Source organism: Podarcis bocagei (assembly GCF_964188305.1).
Source record: "Podarcis bocagei genome assembly, chromosome: 5".
In the NCBI taxonomy this organism is placed as follows: domain Eukaryota; kingdom Metazoa; phylum Chordata; class Lepidosauria; order Squamata; family Lacertidae; genus Podarcis; species Podarcis bocagei.
In genome coordinates, this window is record NC_138129.1 from 8,437,224 (window position 1) to 8,447,407 (window position 10,184).

The 10,184-nt window shown below is 44.9% G+C and overlaps 1 protein-coding gene across 3 annotated transcripts in view; it reads left to right on the top strand.

The window, feature by feature from the left end:
* LOC308587972 (peroxidasin homolog) overlaps positions 1–9,920 on the top strand; it is a 64,954-nt gene extending 55,034 nt beyond the window's left edge. For all 3 annotated transcript variants that reach the window (XM_081195998.1, XM_081195999.1, XM_081196000.1), the window contains 5 exons: positions 359–567; positions 4,601–4,715; positions 6,256–6,349; positions 7,223–7,342; positions 8,506–9,920. In XM_081195998.1, the coding sequence (XP_081052124.1) occupies positions 359–567; positions 4,601–4,715; positions 6,256–6,349; positions 7,223–7,321 (517 nt within the window). In that variant the 3' untranslated portion in view covers positions 7,322–7,342; positions 8,506–9,920. The remainder of the gene's footprint in view (positions 1–358; positions 568–4,600; positions 4,716–6,255; positions 6,350–7,222; positions 7,343–8,505) is intronic.
* Positions 9,921–10,184: the final 264 nt, after the last annotated feature.

Here is a 10,184-nt window from a genome sequence, read left to right on the forward strand (position 1 = left end):
CTAGTATTGATTGTTTGATGATTTACTTTATTTCTGAGTTCCAAAATCTTATTAATTCCAATTACACTCCAGTCAAAATAACAATCCTTTATACAACAACTTCAATTTTAACGACTTCCACAAAGAAGTCACACTTCTTTGAAGCCTCACTCACTTCACAGAGTGTTTGTTGTGGGGGAGGAAGGGAAAGGAGATTGTTAGCCATTTTGAGACTCCTTAGGGTAGTGATAAAGCAGGATATCAAATCCAAACGCTTCTTCTTCCTGAAGACCAAAGGCTCCCCACCTTGTCCCCGCATCCCTTGCTTGCTGTTTACAGGTCCATCGCTGATGCTCTTGTGTGCAATTTCCCCCATCAGGTTTTGGTATGAGAACCCAGGTGTGCTCAGCCCTGCCCAGCTCACGCAGATAAGGCAGGTGTCTCTCGCCCGCATCATCTGCGACAACAGCGACCACATCAGGCAGCTGCAGAAGGATGTTTTCCGGGTCGCAGCCTACCCACAGGGCATGGTCAGCTGCGATGAGATCCCGGAAATGGATCTGCGCCTCTGGCAGGACTGCTGTGAAGGTAATGTGATGAGGACAGGAGGGGGAACTGTGGGTTTTGTTTTTGTTTTGTTTTTTAAATAGTTGTATTAATTAATTTATTTATTTTTAAAGTAATATTTATTGAAGTTTTAAAGACAGTAAAAAGTTTCAAAGTTTAAACATAAAAAAATAAGAACAAAGACTAATAGAAGAAGAAAAGAACTACAAAGGTACAAAAACAAAACACATAAAAAATACAAAATACAAAATAGAGAACAATTAACAAAAAAGAAGAAGGAAAAAACACACACAAATATTTTCATATCTTGTACTTCATTTACTAGTTTCCTGACCTCCTCACACCTCCCTTTTTGTATTCCAGTTCAGATATTAAATTCAGCAAGTCCTTACCCTCTATCATTTATCCTTGCTCAACATCTTAACCTATTATAAATATGTATTTTCCACCATTATCAATCCATATTTACATATTCTTATTAATCTTTTTACCAATGCCACTTATTTTCAATCCAACATCCCTTTAACATTCAATAATTTTACAGTATTTCTGTATTAATTTAAATTACACACATATACAAAGAATTGACAATCTCATACTACAAAAAGAAAATTTAAGAAAAAACAATTAAGAAAAAATAAGAAAATACAGGAAAAAGAAAGAAGAAAAAGCAGATTTATGTTCATAAAAAAACTTATTCTTCCTAATTAATACTTACATAAACACTTAAATAAAAAAGACTTCTGAAAAAATGAGTCTTCCAATCATTCGCATTGTACTGTTTATACTGTTGTTGTTTTTCCCTCATAGGGGAAATATTCTTTAATATTGTTCCCATCTACTCCACAAACGGTATTTGTTGTGTTTATAAGACACTCAAGTTCTGCTAATATGGCGTGGTTGGTACAATATGATCTTATATAATCCTTAAATATATGGAGATGGGGGGGGACTGCCTTGCCAGCGGTGTCCATAATGCACCCCTGAATTTGAAAGAAGGGGGTGCCCGGTCACTTGGCACAAGCCCTTGGTGAAGTCCTGACACTGTCTCCAATCAGCGCCCAGGTTCGCTTTAGCTCGAAAATATAATTGGAACCATATAATTGGAAAGAAGCTAAAGCACATACATCAAGCGAAGTTCGGGAGATAAGACTGCTGATTAATGGATCTCTGTGACCGGAGCGACGGATGGGACAAATAAATCAAGTGATAAATCACCATTAAGAGACTGGTATGTTTGGAGTGAAACGGAAGGGGGGTGGAGGAAAAAAAAATTCTTTTATTTGCCTTATGTGAGTATTAATAACCCTCCACCCCAGAAAGAAGATCGTTGCATTTTATTAATCACAAGCAGGAATTCAAGAACTGTGTGGAGTGAATTACTGATCAAAGAGAGGACTGGTAAACATTGGAGAACATAGGAAAGTTTTTATGACGCAGTTTTAAATGGCGTCTCGCTAAGACAGGCTTGTCTAAGAAAGACGGGGGGCGGAGGATCAGGATCATTGGAATGTGAATGATGATTGGAATATGATCTAAACCTGGCAGAGCCCTTTGTGATATACTTGGCAAGCCTGGGAAAATTAAAGGACAGACCGAGGATAAATTCTTTACGGAAGTGTGGAATGGCGTCTGTCCCTTTGTGATATGATTTTTGGGAGAGTCTAAAACCCACACAGAGGATGTTTGTTTCCAACCCGCTTGTGAAGATTATCAGAGATCGCAAAGAAAGGAATATATGATAACAACAAGAAGATGAAGAATAAAGAGACTATCTGGACAAAACAGGATAGAATTGTCTAATTAAAGCAGCAATATAAGTGATGCTTGGACCCCCGTTCGGAGCTTGAAGTATGGGTACCCCCAACAAAATTTAAAAATCTGGCTGTATAATTTGGAACTAATGTGATTTGGAAATAATGTGATTTGATTGGCTTGTTAATAAATTTTTTTTTTTTTTAAGGCTTATTTCTGTACACACAAACATACACTTCCGCCATACCTGGATTTTTGTAAGCAAATTATTAGAGAGGTGTGTCTTCCCATAGGAAGCAGCCCAGACCCTGCGATCATCATTTAAGGCCCTTCTTTGTGTGGCTCCTCCAAAAGAGGTCAGCGGGGTGGCAACACGAAAACAGGGCCTTTTCTGTAGTGGCTCCCATTTGTGGAATGCTCTCCTCAGGCGCAATCATTATACAACTTTAGGCGCCAGGTGAAAACAATCCTCTTCAACCCTGCATCCTAGATCCTTTTAAGTATGTTTGTGGGAGGAGGTGGGGTGAGCGAGGTTATTGGTGTGTTATGTTCTTGTTTTTATTATGTATTTTGTGTTATATTGCATTTTATTCTGAGAACCACCCTGAGAATTACAGATGGTGGTAGACAAATTTAATAATAATAATAATAATAATAATAATAATAATAATAATAAGGCTTCCTTTTCAAGATGAAATGAAGCCTGAAAACCTCACCCTCCACCTCCCTCTGCCCAGAAGCCGCTAAACATGGAACACTAATATGATAAATATTTGGGGGATGGGCATGTGTTTCATTATTTTAGTTTTTTAAAAAGTTTTTGTTTATACTTTCCAAGTTTATACATTTCATTAATTTTACAATCAATTTAACATTTCAAAATTTGACTTCCTTCCTCCTCTTTCTGCAGTTCCTTAATATATACCGTATTTTTCGCCCTATAGGACGCACCGTCCCATAAGGTGCACCTAGTTTTTTTGGGGGGGGTGAAATAAAGGGGGGGGAATTATTTTCCCCCCAGCTTCCCCCGACCCCAGCCCCCAAACAGGCAGCTCTCTGCAAGCCGTGGGAGCCCAGCGCTGGCTCCCGCTGCTTGCGGAGAGGTCCGCGAAGCCTGGACGCGCTGATCTCAGCGCACGCAGGCTTCGGCATGCAGGCAACTCTCCGCTTGTGGTGCGCACCGACCCCTCTCGCTCTCCAGGCTTCAGCGAAAGCCTGCATTCGCCCCATAGGACGCACACACATTTCCCCTTCATTTTTGGAGGGGAAAAAGTGCGTCCTATAGGGCGAAAAATACGGTATATATTTTTAAAAAAACAAAAAAACTTCTGCATATCCAAATTCCTTTTACTTGCTCATTTCATTATCTGTTGTGCATATATACCCTTGCAAAACTGCAGGTTATTACAATAATCCTGCTTGTGTTTTTATCTGTTTACAATTTATCTGTAAATATTCAGTAAACCATTTCCATTCTTTTATTTAAAAAGTTTGTTATCTTGATTTCCTTTTCTTCCAGTAAGTTTCGCCATTTCTGCATATTCCATGAGGGTTTTTTTGGCAAAAGCCCAACCTGGTCATAATGAATTACCTCTTTTAATACCAATTTCAACCTATTTGCTAATACAGTGGACGCTTGAGTTGCGAACGTGATCCATGGGGATGCACGTTCACAACCTGCAACGTTCGTAACCCACAGCGGCACGTCTGCGCACGCGCGGGTTGCGATTTGGTGCTTCTGCTCATGCGCAAAGCGATTGAGCGCTTCTGTGCACACTCAACCGCCGAAACCCGGAAGTAACCCGTTCCGGTACTTCCAGGTTTTGGCAGTCTGTAACCTGAAAAACGCAACCTGAAGCGTCTGTAACCTGAGGTATGACTGTATATTTGCAAAAAGTTTATAATCATCATTCAACAGAGAGATGGGTTGATAATTTTTTAGCTGCTCAGGCTCTCTGTCTTGTTTTGGAATTGGAGTTATACAGTGGTACCTCGGGTTAAGTACTTAATTCGTTCCGGAGGTCCGTTCTTAACCTGAAACTGTTCCTAACCTGAAGCACCACTTTAGCTAATGGGGCCTCCTGCTGCCACCGCGCCACTAGAGCATGATTTCTGTTCTTATCCTAAAGCAAAGTGCTTAACCTGAAGCACTATTTCTGGGTTAACGGAGTCTGTAACCTGAAGCGTCTGTAACCAGAAGCGTATGTAACCCGATATACCACTGTATAAGCATTCTTCCAGTGTTTCTGAGCTTTTCAAACCCTGCTGCCTCAAACTCACCCCTTCCTCTTCCCCCCAGATTGCAGGACCCGGGGCCAGTTTAGGGCCCTCTCTCAACAGTTCCGAAGCAAAAGATCTTCTGGCTTCAGCTACCCAGAAGAAAACCCTTCCAAGGCCAAGCCTGGGGATATAAGGTAAGCTGCAGACTGGTCCCTTTTTCTTCACAAATCATTTTTATTTGATTTTAGAAATATGAATTTATAGCCATACCAAATACACATCCATGTAGAGAGATTACTCTGAATCTCAGCACACCCACCCACCCCAATTCTCTCCATGGTTCCTGTTGTCAACATTTTCAACTGCATATTATTTCGTAATCTATATTTTATGTCTATCCATATTGTCCATAGTATTTGTTACATTACAAGTGAGATTAAAATCCTGCTAATGTTTTCATCTGCTTACAGTGGTCTCCTAAATAAATTATAAACTTTCCCCATTCTTTCTTGAATTTTTTGTCTTCCTGATCTCTGAGTTTTCTGGTCAGTTTTGCCATTTCAGCATAGCCTAACAGTTTAGTTTGCCATTCCTCTCTGATAGGGGACTCTTTCTTCTTTCCATCTCTGGGCTAATAGCATCCGTGCTGCTGTTGTTGCATACATAAAGAGTCTTTTCTGTTCCTTTGGAATGTCAGTACCTATAATTTCTAACAGAAAGGCTTCTGGTTGTTGTTTTTACAAAAGTTATTTGAAACATTTTTTTCAGTTCATTATATATCATTTCCCAGAAAGCCTTTATTACCATACATGACCACCACATATGATAAAAGGTACCTTTTTTTTTCTTTACATTTCCAGCAGGTATTTGTACTTGCTTTATATATTTTTGCTAGTTTAAGGTAAAGGTAAAGGGACCCCTGACCGTTAGGTCCAATCGCGGATGACTCTGGGGTTGCAGCGCTCATCTCGCTTTACTGGCCGAGGGAGCCGGCGTACAGCTTCCGGGTCATATGGCCAGCATGACTAAGCCACTTCTGGTGAAACCAGAGCAGCGCACAGAAACGCCGTTTACCTTCCCGCCGGAGCGGTACCTATTTATCTACTTGCACTTTGACATGCTTTCGAACTGCTAGGTTGGCAGGAGCTGGGACCGAGCAACGGACCTCACCCCGTCGCAGGGATTCGAACCGCCGACCTTCTGATCGGCAGGTCCTAAGCTCAGTGGTTTAGACCACAGCGCCACCCGCGTCCCCCCCTTTTTTGCTAGTTTACTAGGAGTTAAATACCAGCAGTACAACTTTTCTTTCAGCGTACAATATGTCACAAATTTCAAATCCGTTCTCCATAACCTTTCCCAATCTGAAATCTGAATATTATGCCCCAAATCCCTTTTTCTTGCTGCTGCCTAAAATGCCAAATTTGTGCCTGCTCTGATAACTCTGTGCCTGGTTGTTTGGAAAGCATTTTCAAAGCAGGCAGGTGTTCAAGGATTTTGGACCTTGTATGTTGGACCCAACCAATACCTTATCGTGCTTCCTGGGACAATGGGCGGCAGGTTGGGGAATAGGCAAGGGAAGAGAAGACCGTTGAGGTTCAAAATTTGAAGAAGGCCGATTGCACATCCTACCCAACGTCAGCATCCCTTTGCCTTGCTCATAGCAGGAGAGAGCAGTCACCTGGACACGCCCCTCAAATGAACCCCCCCGCCTCTTTTTTCTACCTTTCCTTGCAGGCCGGAGGAAGCTTCTCAGAACCCGCCCTCAGAGGAGGACCTCGAGGCATTAGTAAACGAACTGGAAAAAACCATCTCCTCTCTTCAGAGAAAGGTAGACTTTGGCTGCGTACCCACCAAACATTTAAAGTGCATTCTTTTCTTCGAGAGTATGGGGTGCAGTGGCGTAGCGTGGGTTGTCAGCACCCGGGGCAAGGCAAGTAATTTGCGCCCCCTAACCCGTGGATTTGCGCCCCCTAACCCGTCGATTTGTGCCCCCTAACCCTAACCCCCAGATGTTGCGCCTGGTGCAGCTGGCCCCCCCTGCACCCCCACGCTACGCCACTGATGGGGTGTTAGGGAAGGGGTGATACATATTATGTACTGAGTTGAATAGGATCCAAAAGGCAGCAGTCTGATTGGTCCTAGAACAATAGGGTCCAGAATGCAGCAGTCTGATTGGTCCTAGAACAATAGGGTCCAGAATGCAGCAGTCTGATTGGTCCACAGGAGCCACCCAATCCAGCTCCAGGTGGAAGTGAATCCGCAATCTGATTGGCCTACAGGAGAATCCCAGAATTAGCCAATCACGTGGGGCTCATTGTGTAAATAATGTATATAAAGCAGACCTGGGGGAACTTCCATTCCTCCTCACCACTATGAGCTGAATAAAGAGCATGAAATCCACTCTCGACTCCGAGAGTGCCTTTTGGATCCTATTCAACTCAGTACATAACAGTAGGAGAAGGGAAATTCTGGTCCTAAACCTCCGCCACCTGGTGGGAGATTTTTGGTTGGAGAAAAGGCTGCGGAGTAAACCCTACACAAATCCCTAAGGCAGTTGGATGGTGCCTTGCATGCCTCCTTCCAGCAACTCCTGCAGCCAGGCTGGTGCCCAAACGTAGACCAAGAATCTCTGGATTGCATCCCCATCTTTGAATGCAGTTGCTGACCCATTAATGAGGCCTCTTGTTTCCTCCGCTTTCAGGTTAACGGCTTGGAAAGTCAACTGAGACAGCATCAAAGAAGCACCACAGCCAGATATGGCTGGCAGCAGAAGAGTGGAGCCGCCTTGAGGAAAAGATGACCCACTCTGCACGGTGCTAATGTGAGAAGAAAATCCATGTTGAAAGTGTGTGTGTGTGTGTGTTATGTGTGTGTTATGGGGCAGTTGCTGAAGGCAGCTGGAGTTTCAAGAGCACCTTCTGCGGTAGAAAACCTGTATTCTTGTGTGCTTGTCACCCCTTTCTGCCTTGCTTATGGGTTCTGGCATCTGACTGGCCACTGGAGAAGGAATGATGGCCTAGACAGGCATTTCATAGAATCCTAGAACTGTAGAGTTAGAAGGGACCCCGAGGGTCATCTAGTCTAACCCCGTGCAATGCAGGAATCTTTTGCCCAACTTGGGGCTCGAACCCACAACCCTGAGATTAAGAGCCTTATGCTCTACTGACTGAGCTATTTGGTCTGGTGCAGTAGGACGCTTCTCGGGCTCAGCCACCTTCCTCTGAATTTTCAGCTTTTCTTAAATGGGGAATGTGGGGGAAATAAAAAAAAAATTCCAGGGCTGCAAGCAAAAATCTCCAGGCAGAATTCTTCGCAGTTGATCAGTGAGATGTACCCCTGCCAATGGGCTTGGTATTTCTTGAAATACAATTACGTTTAATTAACATGATTTAATATTTTGGAGGGACATGGGTGGCGCTGTGGGTTAAACCACTGAGCCTATGGCTTGCCGATCAGAAGGTTGGCGGTTCGAATCCCCGTGATGGGGTGAGCTCCCATTGCTCGGTCCCTGCTCCTGCCAACCTAGCAGTTCGAAAGCACGTCAAAGTGCAAGTAGATGAATAGGTACTGCTGCGGCGGGAAGGTAAATGGCGTTTCCGTGCGCTGCTCTGGTTCGCCAGAAGTGGCTTAGTCATGCTGGCCACATGACCCGGAAGCTGTACGCCGGCTCCCTCGGCCAATAAAGCGAGATGAGCGCCACAACCCCAGTGTCGGTCACGACTGAACCTAATGGTCAGGGGTCCCTTTACCTTTACTAATATTTTGGAGCTCACCCAAATTAACTGCAGCATCATATTTAGGTGTCCTGGGGTCTCGCCAGGGCCAAAGGTTCTGGCTGTCAGCTTCAGCAGAGCGGCAAACGCAGGTTTTCCCAGCCTGCAAGGAACCAGCTCTTTGCTCCGCAACCAGGACTTAATGTGCCACCTTGAAAAAACTCCCTGCCTTCAGTTTTAATGCACCTCTGCCCTGTTTTGTCCTCCTCAGGCTGTTTTGCGAACTGTCGTCAAGATGCACTAGCTGTTCCCCCCCAAGAAAAGCCCGTTTTCCTTCAATTGAGACCCTCAGTGTCAACATCATTACGACCGAGGGTTCGTCGAAATCTGGTCATGCCTCTCCGAACTACTGCGCTTCACTGAACCCCTCGCCCACTGCACTGATAAGCCACAGACTCCCCACATCTCCATACTTCCCCTTGCCTCATCAAGGAATGACTTATTCTTGGCTTCTACGCTGTCCAGAGCAGTTTCCTCCTGGAATCTCCTAGGGCATCGCTTCCTCTCTTTAAAGCACTTGGCTAAGAATGGTGAACGCTGCTTTAGAAGAAATCCCGTCACCCCAGGGAAGCTCTCCTTCCCATTTTTTTGCAAGCCATCCTGCCCAATTCGATCTTTCGCAGAGGTGCAGTCACAAAGAGCAGTCTTCAAAGACCCACCTGGGGCCCGAGCAAAGCCAACGTTTGCTGAGCACAGGTGCTGGTGGCGGGGGAGAAATCCGAATCGCTGAGCAACTGATGAACCGAGAAGAGCTTTCGACAGCAGGCCGGGGAATCCAACAAGAAGGGGCACGTCTGTCAGAAACGGCCCCCTGCCATGCCAGGTGCAAAGCCAGCCATGTTGACAAGCATAGCCGGGAAGAGGTGGGCTGAACTCTCCCTTAGGCTCCTTCTTCTCAACAATCGCTCCGAAGCTACGGGTGAAATTTTGAAAGAAACGCCCCAGCCGAATGGAGACCCGCTTGGATACTTGAGCCGACGCTGAATTTGCTTCTCCTTGGGCTACATTCCAACCGCTGCTTCTGCCCTTTTCGACAAAAGACACTTCCACCCGCCCCAAAACTTCCGGGAGGCTTTTAGTCGGCTGGCGCATGGAAAGCACATTGCCAATGGTGTGGTGAGCAGGATTCTCATTAGCAAAGCACCTCCGCAGACTGTTCTTTGATGCAGATCTGGTTTCCGTCCAGGTGCCCAGTAACCTGCCCAAACCATCTCAGGGCGCTTCCAGACTGTTGCTGTTTCATTCACAAACTGGCAAGTTCAGGTTGAGTAATCAAAGGTGATAGGGAGCTCTGGCACAACATAGGAAGCTGCCGTAGACCATTGGTCCCTGTAGATCTGTGCTGACTGGCAGTGGCTCTCCAGTTTTTCGGTAGGAATCTCTCTCAGCCCTGCCTGGAGGTGCCCCTTGCAACTCTACAGTTCTATGATTCTATGTACCGGAAGGTGAGGGATAACGCTGGCTTTGCGACGACGCCATCTAACCTCCCCACAAGCAAACTGGAGCAAATGTGCATTAAGCAGCCAACATTGTCTCATCTCCCCGGAGTGAAAGCACATTAAATAGCCAACATCAGACAGACGGGTGCCAACACACAACATCTGAGCTGTGGACACAGTCCTGTTCACTCTGTTGCACATGACGCTGGCAAGCAATCCCCTTCCACCATTCCTTATTTTGCTGACTTTAGGGTTGAGATATTTTGACGAGCAAAAAAAGAGGATGATAGGATGACCCGCATTTTAAATACCCCTACTACAGTGGTACCTCAGGTTACATACGCTTCAGGTTACATACGCTTCAGGTTACAGACTCTGCTAACCCAGAAATAGTACCTTGGGTTAAGAACTTTGCTTTAGGATGAGAACAGAAATCGTGCTCCAGCAGCAG